Below are 18,812 nucleotides of genomic sequence, written 5' to 3' on the forward strand. Positions count from 1 at the left end.
TATGGGGGGGATCTGTGGATGACTGACACTTATGGGGGGGGGATCTGTGGATGACGGACACTGTTATGGGGGGGGATCTGTGGATGATTGACACTGTTACGGGGGGGATCTGTGGATGACTGACACTGTTACAGGGGGGGATCTGTGGATGGCACTGTTACAGGGGGGATCTGTGGATGGCACTGTTATATATGTGCCATCCACAGCCTCCCAGCCCATAAGTGGCATCCACAGACCCCCCCCCCCTTAACTGTGCCATCCACGGATCAGCTCGATCACCCGCCCGCCCCCCCCCCCCCCAAACTAATATTAAATGTCTTATTCAATTAAAATGTATTAGATATGCCCCCTCACTCCTATATTGCTAATCGTACCTTAAATTCTATTCCTAGGTGCTGTAATGCAGGCCGGGCGGCGCGTCACTCGCTGTCGTCACTTGCCTGCACCGCCTGCTTCATTCATAAAGTAGGCGGCGCAGGCACGTGACATCAAGGAGTTACGCTGCCGCCCGCCCGGCCTGCATTACAGCACCTAGGAATAGGATTTAAGGTACGATTAGCAATATAGGAGTGAGGGGGCATATCTAATACATTTTAATTGAATAAGACATTTAATATTAGTATACCGGAGCGGCGGGGCTATAGTACATTGATTGCACCGCCCCGCCGCTATTCCCGGCCCCCAGCTCCTCCTCCCAGTCCCTCCCCCGGCCCCTGCTCACTCTACATCGCATCCAGCGATGTTAAATTGTCAGCATTCGCCCCATAAGACGCAGGGGCATTTCCCCCCGATTTTTTTTGGGGGAAAAGTGCATCTTATGGGGCGAAAAATACGGTAAGTTAAAGTGGGCATGCAAATTACACGAATGTAGGCAAAAATCCACCCAAAAAAGGGGGATCTGGGTTCACAGAACACTGGCTTCAGCTTGGTAGTATTTACAGCACAGATGTACGAGAGGTTCTACAACCTTCCAACAAGAAACAGGGGAGCTTAAAAGGTGTTGTCTGCTTTGGACTTTTCCAATGCTAAACTGTAATCTGTGGTGGGATTCAAAAGCAAACCAGGGGTGGACTGGCCATAGACCCTACAGGGAAATTTCCTTGTGGGCAGATGCCCAGGGTATAGCCGAGCCCTCCTCAAAGCCAGTTGGCATGCTACATAATGATCTGGTGCTCTCAGCATTAATTGATATAGGAGCATCGGGTACTTATGCCACCTGGTCGGCATGTACAGATGCCCTCCTGAATTTAGCTGCATCAACGTCCCCAGCTCTGCATAAAATTATTTTTACCCATTTATATAGCGCTGACATATTCCGCAGCATTTTACATTCTCATTACTTGCTGTCTCCAATGGGGCTCACAATCTAAGCTCCCTATATCAGTATGTCATTTGGATTGTGGGAGTACCTGGAAACACAGGGAGAACATACAAACTCCATGCAGATGTTGTCCTTGGGTCGGATTCGAACCCTGGACCCCTAGTAATGCAAGGCATCAGTGCCAACTTAGTGGATAGTCCAAATAATACATGGAAGTGCTTGGTCCTCACATGGCACAGACTCTTTGTAGCCACTTTTAGAAATGATCACAGTCCTTGATAGAATTTACTAAAATTAAACAACTCCTTTAAAAGGGCTTCTTAGAGAATTAAGAAAATGAAAATAATTAAAATATTACTTTATTATACATATATTCCCAAATACCTTTCATTAGTTAGAATGGCTCATTAGGTCTAGGGAACAATCATCAGGATAAATAAAATGGCCACCGTCCTTTTAGTACACACAAAACCTGTCCTAATCACACAGGAGAACAAGGTACTTCTGAACACTGAGCCAAAGAGCTGCCTCATCCTCCTCTCTGCTCTGCTTGTCAGGGATTATGATCCTGAATACAGCTAATAAGAACTTCAGCTGAATCTCTGTAAGAATGGAGTTTATGAGGAGACATGAAGTACAGAGAGGACGGACAGGACAGACTGTGGTAATGTGCGGCTGTGGTAATTGACACTGCATACAAGTGTTGCTGCTCATTAGCCATACCCCACCCTCCTCTCAGTACTTCATGTCTCCTCGTGAACTCCATTCCTACGGAGATTCAGCTGAAGACCTTATCTGTATTCAGTATCATAATCCCTGACAAGCAGAGCAGAGAGGAGGAGGCGGCAGCTCTTCAGCTCAGTGCTCTGAAGTAACTTGTCCTGCTGTGTGATTAGGCCAGGTTTTGTGTGCACTAATAGGACAGCGGCCATATTTTTTTTGCCCCCTCAGGTGATTGCTCTCCAGACAAAACGAGCAGTTATAAATAATAAAAGGTATTAGGGAATATATTTATAATAAAGTAATATTTAATTATTTTCATGTTCTCAATTCCTCGAGAAGCCCTTTAAGCCCTGCACCTTTACCATATGGATTTAAAGTTTTAACATAATCAAGATGGAAGTGCTTGTATGTATTTTATATACAGTTCATGTCCCTTTAAATCCATTTTTTTTAAAGAATATGTACAGTCTGGAATTGGCATTTTAGCCACGCCATGCATTATTTTAGAATTCCACTTCTAAAAGCAAATCATACCTCCAATGTTCTGAATCAGGATTGTGCTCGCCACTAGGATCTGAACAGAAAAACAACAAATAATACACAATAAGAGGAACAGGCAATTATGTCTGGATAAAATGAAAGACTGATGGCAGTAACTGCAAATAAAATCCTGTGGTTATTTCCCCTACAACGTAACCCAAATGATCCTGCATTCTCAGTGCACAAATTACATCTGGCTATTGCGGTCCTTACTGGAAATAACATTATAATTTATTCTGTACTCTAATTATATTGATGATTCAAAATATGTGGTGGGGAACAAATACAGAATTGTTTTCCTAATGCAAAATGGCGTTTCTAAAATCACCAGTTACAAAATGTTGTTTTTTTTTTTGTTTTGTTTTTTTAAATCAAAAATTTATACGTGTTTGTGTCGACAAGAATAAAACCACAGGGCACTTGGAATTAGACTTTGATGATAAAAAGCTACAAAATAATCGTACCTTCCCAGGCGAGCCGAACGCAAGTAGGCCCAGGTCCTCATATGATGTGACAGCTGTGAATAGTAGAAGAGCTTAATGTATTTTTTTTTTAGAAGAAACATGTTTGAGGTAAATTTTGGTTTATTTCAACTAAACACTCAATATATCCACTTCCCCTATTCGCCATGTGTAATATTTGCAATATCGTAAGTGACATTTGTGAATGTAATCACATTACTGCACACAAAGACACAACAGCTACAAAAAATCCAGCTGAATATTTGTTTTAGATTGTAAAATGCAAGTGACTTCTCCAAAGTCATGTGTGAATGTGACTCCTATATACGACATATTGCACCCTAAAATAGCTCCATTTCAAGCAAGTGACAAGTTACAGACAAATCTCACTTTTTTCTTTTTTGTAACGTAACCAAAGTCGCTGTGTAACCCTAGCCTTTCATGTTACATTTTTTTGTCTCCCTAGGGCACTTGAATATAGGATCATTTATCATTTATACCATAGACTAAGGCCTCTTTCACACAGGCGAGATTTCCATGCGGGTGCACTGAATCCGGACCCATTCATTTCTATGGGGCTGTGCACGAGCGGTGATTTTCACGCATTATTTGTGCGTTGCGTGAAAATAGCAGCATTTTCACGCAACTCAGGCCCCATAGAAGTGAATAGGGCTGTGTGAAAATTGCAAGCATCCGCAAGCAAGTGCGGATGCGGTGCGATTTTCACGCACGGTTGCTAGGAGATGATCAGGATGGGGACCCGATCATTATTATTTTCCCTTATAACATGGTTATAAAGGGAAAATAATAGCATTCTTAATACAGAATGCTTAGTAAAATAGGGCTGGAGGGGTTAAAAAAAAATATAATTTAACTCACCTCATCCACTTGTGTTCGCACAGCCCGTCTTCTCTTCTGTCTTCTTCTTTGAGGAAAAGAAACTGTGGTGACGTCACTGCGCTCATCACATGGTCCATCGCCATGGTGATGGGTCATGTGATGAGCGCAGTGACGTCACCACAGGTCCTTTTCCTCACAGATGAAGACAGAAGAGAAGCCGGGCTGCGTGAACAAGTGGATTAAGGAGAGTAAAATTATTTTTACATTTTATTTAACCCCTTCAGCCCTATTGTACTATGCATTCTGTATCAAGAATGCTATTATTTTCCCTTATAACCATGTTATAAGGGAAAATAATAAAATCTACACAACACCTAACCCAAACCCAGATTTTTCTCACGCGCGTGCAAAACGCATTAAAATGTTTTGCACTCGCGCATTTTTCCGCGACGCATCTTATCCGGCCCAAATCCATGATGCCCGTGTGAAACCAGCCTAATAGTTTTACCACTGCAATCTATGTAGACTCTGCATACTTCCTATTAAGCCCCGCCTCAGGCTTGCAAAGCAACCAATTAGCACCCAGGTCAGAGTGAACCCTTTCCCTCTGACTAACCTCTCAGATGGCGTGGTCCTGATCACTGCAGTAGGTGTCAGATGTATAACATTGGTTTGGGTCTGAGCCAGCTCTATACACACCTTGTGCACCTTGGAAGTACCTTACATTAGCAAAGTGGTTAAAAGATAGCTAGTGCAATCAGCAGTTTAAGGGTTCAAAAGACCAGTACAAACATACCTTTTGTGGAGCTTTTATCAGTAGTAGTGTGAATATGAACTTTTATTCTGCTCCTGCAAGTGCCCTCTGCATTGAACGGCTTCACAGCCCTTCCTCTCTACATTGAGTGACAGCTGTTGTGGTCTCCTGGTTGGATGTTACAGCTGTCACTCAGAGCAAAGGGGAGGGGCTGTGAAGCAGCTCAATGCAGAAAGCATGCCACCATGAAGCTCCACCTCCTGGGCATTTGCAGGAGCAGAATCTAGCAGGAAAAAAACCTCACATTCTCACAACTCCTGAAGAGGCATATTTGTAATGCTCTCCCTAGCTCCCACCTAGTGCTGTCAGACTCTTAAAGGGAACCTGTCACCAGTTTTATGGTGTCCTAACTAAGGGGAACATAAATAAGTGACTGATTCTCTTCAAAATGCTGGCTCACTTTCTTTAATTGACCCAGTCAATCTGCCAACATCTTGTATTGAAAAGCTCCAGCTGATAATGATGAGTCATGAATATTCATGAGCTCCTGACTCTCCCCACCCACCTGCTGCTGAATGACAGTTTGTTTCCATATGAATCAGCAGCAGGTGGGCAGGGGAGTGGCTATAGCTCTGAATTAAATATACGATGGACTCAGTGACATCACGCTGGACTCGAATCAGCTCATTAGCATGCGGCATCTTTGTGTGTATATTATGAGGTAACCATCTGTCACACCAGTAAGTGAATACATCTAAGGCACTTTTTAGTAGTTAATGATTGTATATAATTAGTTAGATTATAATCAAATATCCACCTGAGAGGTTCCCTTTAAGTTGGGGTGCTTCACTAGAGGGCCCTTTACCAACTTTATCTACCATCTCTCTCACATACCGATTCCAGCATGTACACCTTGTTAGGCCTCATGCACACGACTGTTGTTGTGTCCCGTGTCCGTTGTTCCGTTTTCCGTGATTTTCTGCGGACCCATTGACTTTCAATGGGTCCATGGAAAACTCGGATAATGCACAGTTTGTCATCCGCATCCGTGACCTATTTTTTTTCACGGACAACAGTTCGCGGACCTATTCAAGTCAATGGGTCCGTGAAAAAACACGGATGCACACAAGATTGTCATTCGTATCCGTTTTTCCTATCTTTTGCATGGCAAACTAAACTTAGATATTTTTTTTTACTTTCCTTCATGTTTGGAGATCCTCCAAAAATAAAGGAAGACACACGGAAACAAAAACGGACACGGATCACGGAACATTAGGCCTTAGTCTTTAGAACCTAGGGTAACTGCATACTTAAATAGTATTAGGATCACACTAATGTCATGGCTTCTGTTAATAAAGGTTCCAGAGGAGCTATGCCGGATTATTTTATTTTTTAAATATATCCTGACAAATCGGTCTGGTTTCTCTTAGGGTTCCAGTATTTTTGACTGTAAGAATAGTTCTGCAGATGGAGCTATAATTGCTATAAAAACAGCAGAACTCAAGATGAAAAGCATCAGACCAAAGTGTGACCAGAACCTAATCTCTGAAGGGGCTATACAACACTGTGTAATCTACACCCAGAAGGGGCCCAGAGCCCCATTACTGATGGCAAACCCTGTCCCTATATCCTTGCCTAAAGTATTATTTACGAGGCACACGTTTCTGTCAGTCTCTTCCTAGCCTAAAACGTCTGACCCTATTCCTTTTAAATAACAGGTGACCATTTCAGCAATCTGAATACAATTATAAGATGGTCTTCTAGGCTGGATTCACACACACACATACATTTATATTGCTTGTAGCATGTTTTTCTGCAGAGTGACAGCCCCTTTAATTTCACAAAGGATTGTGTGAGCGCATAAGGGACAAAGACTTTGTACATAACCTTTGGACAGGAGCATCATCGGAAGGAAATGTCTCCAGGATCACATGAGTACAAAGCTCATGTTTTTCAAAAGCTTTAAAAGTTTATAGCCTGGCCAAAAAACAAACACATGGAGCTGACCGTAACATAACAGGGTTGTTTTCATACGGTGCAAATCTAATGACTGATCACCGGCACAGTCACATTTCTGCATCATTTCTTGGAGTCACAAAAACAATTGCTTTCAATATGCAGAATAAGGACATCAGAAAGAGGGGCACCCTGCCCAGGACCTCCCCTCTATTAGCCAGAACCCTTTACTGGACCCAGTGCGACCATGCATTACAAGGACAGCTATTCATTTGAATGGCTGGCGCACATGGCTTTACACATTGTGGTTGTCATCGTAAAAGTCATGTAGTCTGTAATAGGTAGGTAAAGAGAAAAAGTTCAAAAACTGCACCATGCCCGTCCAAAAGGTATGGTATTGCAGCTCTGATCCATTGAATTGAATGAGGGTGGTGTCACATGGTCTTTTTCTGACGTTTTGCCTTTTTTGGTGCCTTTAGGCTAAATGCACACGATCAGGATTGCGTGTGGATTTTCTGCGCGGATTTGCGTGTGGAAAATCCGCGCAGTAGGTCATGTACATTGTATTCTATGAGAATTTTAAATTATCAATGCACACTATGCAGATTTTTTCCACGCAGATTTTGACCTGCGGTGCGGATTTTTAAAATCCGCATGTCAATTTATTTTATTTTTCCTGACCGGATTTTCTCCATTCACTTAGTAAAATCCACACCAAATCTGCATGCAGACCGCACGGATTTGCCTGAGAACACCTGCGGATTTCAGTGCGGATTCTCCGCACATGAATCCTGAACGTGTGCATGTACCCTTAGGCTAAATGCACACGATCAGGATTGCGCGCGGAAAATCCGCACTGTAGGTCATATATATTTTATTCTATGAGAATTTGAAATTCTCAATGCACACGATGCAGATTTTTTCCGCGCGGATTTTGACCTGCGGTGCGGATTTTAAAATCCGCAGCATGTCAATTTATTTTATTTTTCCTGACCGGATTTTCTTCAATCACTTAGTAAAATCCGCACCGAAACCGCACCAATTGATGCGGATTGACTGCACAGATTTGCCTGCAAACACCTGCAGATGAATCCTGAACGTGTGCTTGTACCCTTAAAGGTGGGTTCACATATAGGTTTTTAGTGGCGCTTATCTGCATTTGGATTTAGTCACATTTTTTTGCTCCTGTGATTTTTGATGCATTTTTTTGTTTTGCTGTAAAAAACACCAGTCCAACTGAAGCTCTATGGGAAATATGAAACGCAGGAGACACAGGTGTTTTTTGTTTGTTTGTTTGCCAGTAGTTAATTAGGTGGCTCTTATAAGGTCCCTTGCCTTTTTGGAAAAATGGCAGTAACTTTGTGAAGTGCTTAGCATTTTATTTTTTTCTGGCATTTTGAAAAGGTCTCCCCTGTAAGGAAAAAAAACCGCCTGAAAACTGTGGTTCACCACCACATATATATACCAGCGCAAATTTGTGTGTGTAGGAACTTTATGCAGAACAGGACAAGTCCTCCAGAGCGAGAGACGCTCTTTGTAACCGCTCTCCACTGTGGGAAGATTCTAACTAAAAGTACCTAATAGGTCATATCAAAATAGGTTTTCTAAGCTGGACATTAGAGCATAATAATTAATAAGGAGCAAATGGCTGCAGCGCACTCTGATAAAGTACAGAGTTGTCTGGAGTTCTGATAAAGTACCTATATAAATGCCTATACACAATGCCATTCCAACAGTAGAGACAAGTGAGTTTTCAGCGCAGGTGCAATGCGTGACGTGAACGTATTGAACCTGCAGTGAATCCTGACCCATTCTTTTCAATGGGTCTGTGTACATGAGCGTTGTTTTTCACGCATCAGTTCTACGTTGCGTGAAAAACGCAGCATGTTCTATATTCAGCGTTTTTCACGCAGCCCTGGCCCCATAGAAGAGAATGGGGCTTCAGTGAAAAACGCATTGCATCCGCAAGCAAGTGCGGATGTAATGCGTTTTTCACTGATGGTTGTTAAGAGATGTTGTTTGTAAACCTTTAGTTTTTTATCACGTGCATGAAAAATGCATCAAAATGCATTGCACCCGTGCAGAAAAAAAAAAAAAAAAAAAACACTGAACACAGTCAAAACTGACTGAACTTGCTTGCAAAATGGTGCGAGTTTCACTGGACGCACCCTGAACACATCCGGACCTAATGCGCATCGTTCGTGTGAAAGAGGCCTAAGGCCCCTTTCACACTGGCGTCGCAGAAGAGGTCCGGATGCGTTGTGGGAAACCCGCGCGAGTGCACACGCAATTTCAGTCAGTTTTGTCTGCGATTGCGTTGTTCAGTTTTTTCCGCGCGAGTGCAAAGCGCTTTAATGTGTTTTGAACATGCGTGATAAAAACTGAATGTTGGTACCCGGACTTCTTCACTGAAGTTCGGGTTCTGTAGATTTTATTATTTTCCATTATAACATGGTTTTAAGGGAAAATAATAGCATTAATAAGTACAGAATGCATAGTAAAATGTCCATTAAGGGTTAAAAGAATAATAAAAAAAATTACTCACCTCATCCACTTGATTGCGCAGCCGTTATAGTCTTCTTTCTTCATCTTGCAGGACCTGCACAAGGACCTGCCCTGACGTCGTCGCGCTCAGTGACGTCAGCGCAGGTCCTGCTGTATGAAGCTAGAAGGTCCTTCTAATTTCATTCAGCAGGACCTGCGCTAACGTCAACGCGCTCGGGTGAGCGAGATGACGTCAGCGCAGGTCCTTGTGCAGAAGACTAACGGCTGCACGATCTAGTGGATGAGGTGAGTAATTTTCTTTATTGTTTTTTAACCCTTAATGGACATTTTACTTAGCATTCTGTATTGAAGAATGCGATTATTTTCCATTATAACCATGTTATAATGGAAAATAATAAAGTAAATGGACTTTAATGGGGTCCCTGGGCTCATCTCATCATCTACTTAGCAACCATCCATGAAAATCGCATTGCATCTGCACTTGCTTGCACGCAGCCCCATTCACTTCTATAAGGCCTGCTTTGCCTGTGAAAAACATTGCTCATGTACACAGCCCCATTGAAATTAATGGGTCAGGATTCCGTGCGGGTGCTATGCGTTCACATCACGCATTGCACCCGCGCGGAATACTCGCCCGTGTGAAAGGGGCCTAATGGCCCATTCACACAACTGTATGGGCTCCGTGCCCATGCTGCGGACTGCAAATAGTTGTCCGCAATATATGGGCACTGGCTGGGTGCACTCTGTGCTGTGGATGTGGACCCACTGACTTGAATGGGTCCACGATCCGCAAAATACGACAAAAGATAGGACATGGCGGAAGCACGGACCTGAAAGCCCACGAAAGTGCTTCAGAGTGTTTCTGCGGGCTTCTGATCCGTGCCTCCACTCTGCAAAGATAGGAAATGTCCTATCTTTTGCCGTATCTTGTGGACCCATTCAAGTCAATGGATTCAAGCCGCACAAGACCAGTGTCCGTATATTGTGGACCTGCCATTTGCGATACACAATACGGGCACGGAGCCCTTACATTCCTATGAATGAGGCTTAAGGTCTACATACCACACAACCATAACAAGGCCAAAGCATGTCCTGGCAATCAAGACATTGGCACAGCATCATGGTTTTAATGGGTTAAACATACCTTCCTGAATGACATAGATTGGTAGTAGATGACAGTACAGCCCTCAGTAACTTACATGTGTGAATGCACAAACAAAGCAACAGGTGAATGGAGTAGGCAGCCAAGAGGGCGACTGTTAGCAGCAGGATACTAAGGAACAAAGAACAGGTAAGTTTGGTTTTTCGGGTATACAACATATAACAAACACATTAGGGAACTGCTCTATAAGCAATTATCTAATACAATAGTGGAGACCAATCTGAGAACAAGGTGGATGGAATGTAGGACTCATGTCAGCACAAGATGTTCCTACTCCAGTCACCAGATGGCTGAGCAGCTTCCTCTTTCATTCCCTTCAACGGCCGACTCTTTATTAAAGGAAAGCAGAAATATCCTGAATACATCCGGGTACTGATAGGAAACCGAAGACATACCGATAGGGACCTTAGATTGTGAGCCCCGTTGGGGACAGTTGGATGCTAATGTCTGTAAAGCGCTGCGGAATATGTCAGCGCTATATAAGTGCATAAAATAAATAAATTGTATATTATAAGAACCCAATAGACATCATTGCTATTACAGGACCTTGTTGTCTTTCTTGCCCAGCAGTGAGATTTTGGTGGCACCGTGCCAGCCCCATTTACTGCTATACCCAATAATGATGCCGTTAAAGGGGAACTAAACCCTGAGAAAATCGGTAGTTAGTCTTACCGGTAACGTTCTTTCCAGGAGTCCAACATGACAGCACATGGGAGGATGTCCAATCCAATCACTGTTGGGACAGGAAGTGAAACAGATTAAAAGCCCCCCCCATCCCTCCAATCTCCAGTGTCTTCTAAATTACTACACCGGATGGATGCAACACAATTTTATTACTAATATGATAAGCAATGTTAACATCACACTGAATCACATAATAGGGAGGGAATTAGTAGTGCTGTCATGTTGGACTCCTGGAAAGAACGTTACCGGTAAGACTAACTACCGATTTCCAGGACATCCCCCATGACAGCACATGGGAGAGTTACCAACTTAGCCATCAGGGAGGGACCACAGCCTGTAGAACCTTACGCCCAAAGGAAAGCTGGCGATTGGACGGTAGGTTCAACCTGTAATGTTTACAAAAGGTGTTATAACTTGTCCAGGTGGCTGCCTGACAAATCTGATCTATAGAGGCGTTCGCCTTCTCCGCCCAGGAAGCTGCGACTGCCCTAGTAGAATGTGCTCTGATAGAGATAGGACAGGGACTATCCAGAAGACGATATGCTTCCACAATTGTTGACTTGATCCACTGTGTCAGAGTCCTTCTAGTCACTTTCTTCCCTCTTCCTGCTCTACCAAATTGTACAAAGAGGTTTGAGTCCTTCCTATCAGGATCCGTTCGGCGAAGGTATTCAAGGACTGCCCGACGGACGTCCAGGCAATGGAACTTCTCCTCTTCCGGATCTCTAGGAGAGGCGTAAAAGGAAGGTAAGAATATTTCTTGCTCCCTATGGAAAGTAGAGACGACTTTAGGGAGGAACGCTGGGTCTAACTGAAGAATTATTCGATCCGAGCAGACTCTTAAGAAAGGTTCCTTCATGGATAAGGCCTGAAGTTCACCAATTCTGCGTGCTGAAGTGATGGCTACCAAGAAGGCCGTCTTCCAGGAGAGCAATTTTAATGGAATGGTGTCCAAGGGTTCAAAGGGCATCTTACAGAGGGCATCTAGAACTATAGATAAGTCCCAAGGAGGAACAGTCTGTCTCAGAGTGGGTTTTAGTCTGGATATAGCCTTTACGAACCTCTTTATCCAACGATGTTCTGCTAGTGGGTAGTCCAGGAAGGATGATAAGGCAGATATCTGCACCTTGATCGTGCTAGGGCGTAGCCCTAGGTCAAAGCCTCTCTGTAGGAAGTCAAGAATCTGCGCGATGGAAGGAGTTGATCTGGATGGATGTATATCAGCCAACCAGGAATTAAATCTGTTCCAGATTTTCCTATATATAGCGTTTGTAACTGGTTTCCTACTTTTTTGTAGTGTGGAGATTACAGCATGTGACAAGCCCTGCCTGCTCAGCATTCTCCTTTCAGGATCCAGGCTTTCAGATTCCACTTTTCCAGATCCGGGTGGAGAAGGGACCCCTGAGTGAGAAGGTCCGGCTGCAGAGGGAGGGATATTGGTTCTTCTACCTTTAGCCTGTCTAACAGGGGATACCAGCTCCTCTTCGGCCAGGCTGGGCCTATGAAAATGAACTTCCCCGAGCTCTCGCTGATCTTCCTCAAAGTGGCCGGGATAAGCGGGATTGGCGGGAAGGCGTAAGCTAGATCCATGTCCCATGATTTTGACATGGCATCTATCCCCAGAGGATCCCCGCTGGGATCTAGGGAAAAGAACTGAGACGCCTGGGCGTTTTCCTTGGAAGCTAGGAGATCCACCTGGGGGTACCCCCATTTCCTGCAGATCTGGTGAAAGACTTGCCTGTTCAGCATCCATTCTCCCGGATGGAATCTTCTTCTGCTCAGGTAGTCTGCTGTAACATTGTCCTTCCCTCTGATATGGAGGGCTGAGATAGATAGGATATTTTCCTGTGCCCAAAGGAAGATTTTTTCTGCGACCTCCTGAAGGCCTGGGTTCTGAGTTCCCCCTTGATGCCTTATATAGCAGACTGTAGTTATATTGTCTGACAGAACTTGAACGTGGTTCCCCTTTAAGAGAAGTTCTGCTGCTTGGAGAGACCTTAGTACCGCCATTAATTCTCTTATGTTTGAGGAGCGCTGACTCTCTGCCAGGGACCATGAACCCTGAAAGAGATGATCTTCTATGTGTGAACCCCAGCCGGTCATGCTGGCATCGGTCACCACCGTCAAACAAGGTCTTCTCAACCAGTGAACCCCTCTCTGTAGGTTGTCGGGAGTTATCCACCAGTTCAAGGACTCCTTTATGGACATTGGGATCCTGATCTTCTTGTCTAGAGACCTCTGGTCTTTGTCCCACTTGGTGAGGACTAGACCCTGAAGTGGCCTTGAGTGGATCTGGGCCCACTGGACCATCTGTATACAGGATGTCATCAGGCCTAGTATCCGCATAGCCTTCCTGATGGAGCAGAGGTTTTTCCTTTGGAAGGAGGATATTTCTTCTATGAAAGCGTCGCGTTTTGAACCTGGAAGGAAGGACATCTGTCTCTGGGAGTCCAGAAGGGTGCCAAGAAAGATCTTCCTTTCGCTCATGCAAAGATCTGATTTCTCTAGGTTGATAATCCAGCCTAAGTCCTGTAGAACCCGTAACGTCGTCTGCAGATGGTTCCGCAGAAGGACCTCTGAGGATGCTGTCAGGAGGAAGTCGTCTAAGTATGGGACTATTGTTATTCCCTGTTGTCTCAGGAACGCCATTATCTCTACTATTAGTTTCGTAAAGATGCGTGGGGCACTTGAAATCCCAAATGGAAGACATTGGAACTGGAAGTGATGCACTATGCCATCTAACGTCACCGCGAACCTGAGGAACTGATGATGGCTTGGATGAATGGGGACATGATAGTAGGCATCTTTGAGATCGATGGTGCACATCAATGCCCCTGCTGGAATCAGTGGAACCGTTGAACGTATTGACTCCATCTTGAATCTGAAATATTGGATCCAATTGTTCAGGAACTTCAGGTTTATGATAGTTCTTAGTGTACCGTCTGTTTTTTTTACCCAGAACAGTTTGGAGTAGTGGCCTCTGCCCTGTTGGGGTCCTGGAACGGGAACTATTGCTTCCATTGCGCAAAGTTTCTCCAAGTCCTGAACCATCTGGTTCTTTAGAGACGGAGACTGGGGAGTGGTAACACAGAATCTTTGAGGGGGAGGACGACGGAACTCTATCTTGTACCCCTCTCGAACCGTCTGCAGTACCCAGGGGTTCTGAGTTACTAAAGGCCACTGATGACTGAAGAACCGAAGTCTCCCCCCCACAGGTCTGGCGTCATTTACTCTGGTAAGAGGAAGTGTTGGGTTTGAGAAGGAACCCCCTCCCCTTCCCACCTTTGGGGTAGCTCCACCTGCCCGATTTGCCTTTCCCTCTACCATGGAAAATTCTGTGACTGACCCTGGCCTGAATCCCTCCGAAAGGACTGAGTCTTCTTAGACCTCTCTTCCGGAAAGCCCTTTTTTCTGTCCGCGGCACTCTCAAGGATTGTATCTAGGACAGGGCCAAACACATGTGAACCTGAGAAAGGGATTGAACAAAGTTTATTCTTTGATGCTACGTCCCCTGACCAACTTCTTAGCCAAAGGGCCCTTCTTGCCGAATTCGCCAGGGTGCTGTTTCTAGCTGAAATCCTGATGGATTCGGCCGAGGAGTCCGCCAGGTAGGCCGTAGCCATTTTAAGAAGGGGAATAGATTCTAGAATGTCTTCCCTTGGGGTTTTTAGTCTAAGGTGGTTCTCTAGCTGATTCAGCCATAACCCCATAGACCTGGCTACCGAGGTGGCAGTGATGTTGGCGTTAATAAGAGCAGATGAACACTCCCAGGCCTTCTTAAGTAGCCCCTCCGCCTTCCTATCCATAGGGTCTTTTAAGTTTGAGGAATCTTCAAAGGGGATGGTGGTCTTCTTTGTGAGTTTCGCCACCTGGATGTCTATCCTGGGAACTTCGTCCCATAGTTTAGTATCCTCAGGATTAAAAATCAGCCGATTTTTAAATTCCCTAGGCATAACTAGCTTCTTTTCGGCCTCCTTCCATTCCTCCAGAATTATCTCCTTCAGATGGGAGTTTACTGGGAATAGGCGAGTCTTTTTTGCCCCTAACCCCCCAAACATCTCGTCCTGAACGGATATGGGAGGGCTAGCTTCCTCTACTTGCATGGTATCTCTAACCGCATGGAGGAGGGCGTCTAAGTCCTCAGTAGAAAATAAAAATCTTTTAGGGTGGTCTGAAGAACCGGAAGCAGAGATGGTGTCGTCTTCAATCTCTCCGTCCGAGACTTCCTGATTATCAGGATCAGAGTCCTCCTGAGTCCTCCTTCTTTTTGGGGGAGGGGAGTCAGGTTGAGAAGGAGGTGGCGGAGGGTTTAGGGAAGAAACCGTAGCCTGTACTTCTTCACGAACGATATTCCTAAGTTCTGTGAGAAAGGACGGCTGCTCCTCCTTCATTAACCTGGCAATGCAATCGGCACATAGCTGCTTCTTGTAAGATATATGCATCTTTTCCCCACAAGTTGCACACTTTCTCGGCTTCCTTCTGGGGTCCTGAGAAGACGACTGCCCAGAACTCTTTTTATCCTAGAAAAAATCCGAGAAACCGCGCTCAATGACTGGGGAGAGTACACCAGGGTATAAGGACAAAGACACTTACATGAGCTGCAGCAGAGGGGTCAGACGCAATCTCAGATTTGGCTGACGCCTGGGGCTCCATGGTGGCTAAGCAAACACACAGCCGCTCACAACTTCCCCACTGGGGCTTACCTCCACCTCTGCTGCCGCGCTGCTCCGTTCTTATAAGGGGAACTCAACCCCCCCGGGGGGAGGGAGTCAACCCCTGAGCGCGAGGCCGGGTTTCCAGGCCTCCAGCGCTTGTGCTGGGCGCCGCCATCTTGTTTCCGGCTGACCCGGAAGTGACGTCATAATGCGACGACGACGCCGCTGGGAGCGCGCCGCTGAGCCGAGAGCTCCCGGAGGAGAAGCGGCATCAGCGTCCCGCCTGCCGCCGTCCCAGGCAGGTCGGGACAAGCTAGAGAACCCCCGGAGGGGGAGCTAGCGGGGCCGTACGGGACGCCGCCCGATCTGGCCTGAGAGGGGAGTACCGGAACCCCCGACCCGACCTGGCCCCCTGGTGCCTAGGTAAGCACCCGATTCTCCTAAAACGATCACCTGCTTCACCCCTATCCCAGTAGGGACAGGAAGACACTGGAGATTGGAGGGATGGGGGGGGCTTTTAATCTGTTTCACTTCCTGTCCCAACAGTGATTGGATTGGACATCCTCCCATGTGCTGTCATGGGGGACGTCCTGGAAACATAATTGGACAAATACTGTAAATGTAATCCATAGTGCACACAGTGTTATGTCAAACAGTTTAGGAGAGATCTTGCAGAGAAAGCATTTAAGGGGAGATTTATCAAAATATCTTGATGTAGTGTGAATATGAACTTTTATTCTGCTCCTGCAAGTTCCCTCTGCATCGAACGGCTTCACAGCCCTTCCCGTCTACGTTCAGTGACAGCTTAAAAAAATAATAATATTCTCGCAACTTTTGATTACAAAGGGTCCAGAAAAGGTATGTTTTGTAATGCTCTCCCTAGCTCCCACATCTTGTCTAGGAACATCTCGAAGATCTTGCAGAGAAAGCATTTGGGGGGAGATTTATCAAGACCGGTCTTGATGTCCCCTGCGCTGCGGGAGGATGCGCCTAATTTAGGACGAGGTGTAGGGCTCAGGATAAATTAGGCTCATTCGCCAGCAGGCCATGCACCATAATGAGATCTACAGCAGCACTGAGCGGTTACGTTATGGCATAACACAGTGTGGATACACTTTTCCCTGGCGCTATTCTACCTACCTATTCAGCTACAGCGGCAGTGGTTTGACGCAAGTCCTTCCGGACTGAAATGCCACGTGTGCAGCCGCATTTATATAGAGAGTCTTGATTTGCATTTGGACCTTTGGAGTATTAGAATTTCCTGATTTATGTGGGATCCCTATTCTAAGCCCCCATTAGAAATTGCAGAGTGCCAAAAGATATCTATCGTTTTGATTCCCCATAACAGTCTGAACATGCTAGGAGTTGTAGCTCTGTCCTCTTTTATCCCTTTCCATGTAATGGCTACTGATGCCCCATAATAACAGTCTGGACATGCTAAGGCTAGGTCTTCACGACAACATTTGCCGCGCAACAATTTTTATAATGATAGTCTATGGCAGGGCTGGCCAACCTGAGGCTCTCCAGCGGTTGCAAAACTACGACTCCCAGCATGCCCAGACAGCCTACAGCAGGGCATGGTGGGAATTGTAGTTTTACAACAGCTGGAGAGCCGCAGGTTGGCCATGTCTGGTCTATGGTGTCGCACTGCGACATGCTGTCACTGCGACTGTCGCAAAAAATCCATTAGAGATGGATTTTTCCGTGACTGTCGCGTTGCAGTCGCAGCATGTCGCATTGCGACACCATAGACTATCATTATAAAAATTGTCGCGAGAAAATGTTGCAGTGTAGTTGTGCCCTGTTGCGCGACACATGTCGTCGTGTAGACCTAGCCTAAGAGTTGTAGTTCTGTCCTCTTTATTAATAAAGACTATGCATCCCGATTCCTCCAGCAGCACCCAACAGTCCATTTTACTAGCATCTTCAAGCAGACGGCATCCATCTGAAGCAGACGTTGACATATATGTAGTATTCATGTCAAACGTAGCACAAAAATGTAATGTGAGCACAGCCTTAGGGCTCATGCACACAAATGTATTTTCTTTCCACTTCCGTTCAGTTTTTTGCGGACCGTATGCGGAACCATTAACTTTAATGGGTCCGCAAAAACAACTGAAGGTAATTTGTGTGCATTCCATTTCCGTTCTGCAAAAAAGTAGTGCATGTCCTAAAATTGGCCGCAAATCACGGTCCGAGGCCCCATTCAAGTCAATAGGTCTGCAAAAAATATGGAACGCTCATGTGTTTGGTGATTAATAAGTAACTTTTTTCGTTCCGCAAAAAAAAAAAAAATGGATCGCATACCGAAACCATACGGATATGGTTAAGTGTTTTTTCTGACTGTCACTACAGACCCTTGTCTGGGTTATATTTGAGTTGGGAGGGGGATTTATCGTTATAGATTTAGTATTTAGCAATTTCTATTACAGCTCCACACAGTGGTAACCCAGGTTTCCCTGGACTCTGAAAGGCAAATCTGGCACTTTTTAGAAGGTTTTTCTTTCTCGGTAGATTTTTTATTCTGCAGTCCGACACCGTTCCATATGGTGGTAGCCATGATTCCCCAGGAACATGAACAGCAAGTCTGCCTTGCTATGGCACTATTTAGGAACGGGGGGTGGGATTTATCTTGGTAGATTTACTATTCTACAGTCTACTATAGCTCCACATGGTGGTAACCAAATCTGTTTGCACAAAGTAACTAGGAGATTCCTTCCAACATAACTACACTCGGTAGACAGTGTGATCCAGACCTAACCCAGCCCCTTCAGTCTGTCCTTCTTGGCTTATGTGCATCAGCACGAGAGGGAGAGAAGGAAGGGTAGAACCCATGGCTGCAGCCTGAGAGAACAAGTTTATTTTTCATGGGCTGTAATTGTGATAACTGGTGAAACAAGTGCAAATAACAGACAAATAAGAAGATTGTGTTACGTTTTGTTGGTTGTTCTTTTTTGTGTTTGGATTCTGGCTTTAGTTCCCCTTTAAGTCATTAAGGACATTGCAATGGATGTCAAGAACTTCCCACTCAGTGGCCAACTCCTGTGATTTTGACATACATATTGTTGTAACAGCTTATACATGTAAAGATGTTAAAAATGTAAATGCAAAATGCATTGAAATCTGCAATATACTTTACAGGAAATAAGCAAAAACTGACCCTAGCAATTCCCTAATAGATGTCTGTTAGGGCTCATGCACACAACCGTGT

General features: G+C 45.0%; 1 protein-coding gene across 1 annotated transcript in view; it reads right to left on the reverse strand.

The window, feature by feature from the left end:
- Positions 1-18,812, reverse strand: part of SLC38A6 (solute carrier family 38 member 6) — a 67,852-nt gene that overhangs the window by 46,616 nt on the left and 2,424 nt on the right. The window contains exons 3-5 of the mRNA XM_044272823.1: positions 10,300-10,373; positions 3,049-3,101; positions 2,579-2,618 (exon numbers count right to left, since the gene is read on the reverse strand). Of these exons, the coding sequence (XP_044128758.1) occupies positions 2,579-2,618; positions 3,049-3,101; positions 10,300-10,373 (167 nt within the window). The remainder of the gene's footprint in view (positions 1-2,578; positions 2,619-3,048; positions 3,102-10,299; positions 10,374-18,812) is intronic.

Source organism: Bufo gargarizans, chromosome 11 (genome assembly GCF_014858855.1).
Source record: "Bufo gargarizans isolate SCDJY-AF-19 chromosome 11, ASM1485885v1, whole genome shotgun sequence".
NCBI lineage: Eukaryota > Metazoa > Chordata > Amphibia > Anura > Bufonidae > Bufo > Bufo gargarizans.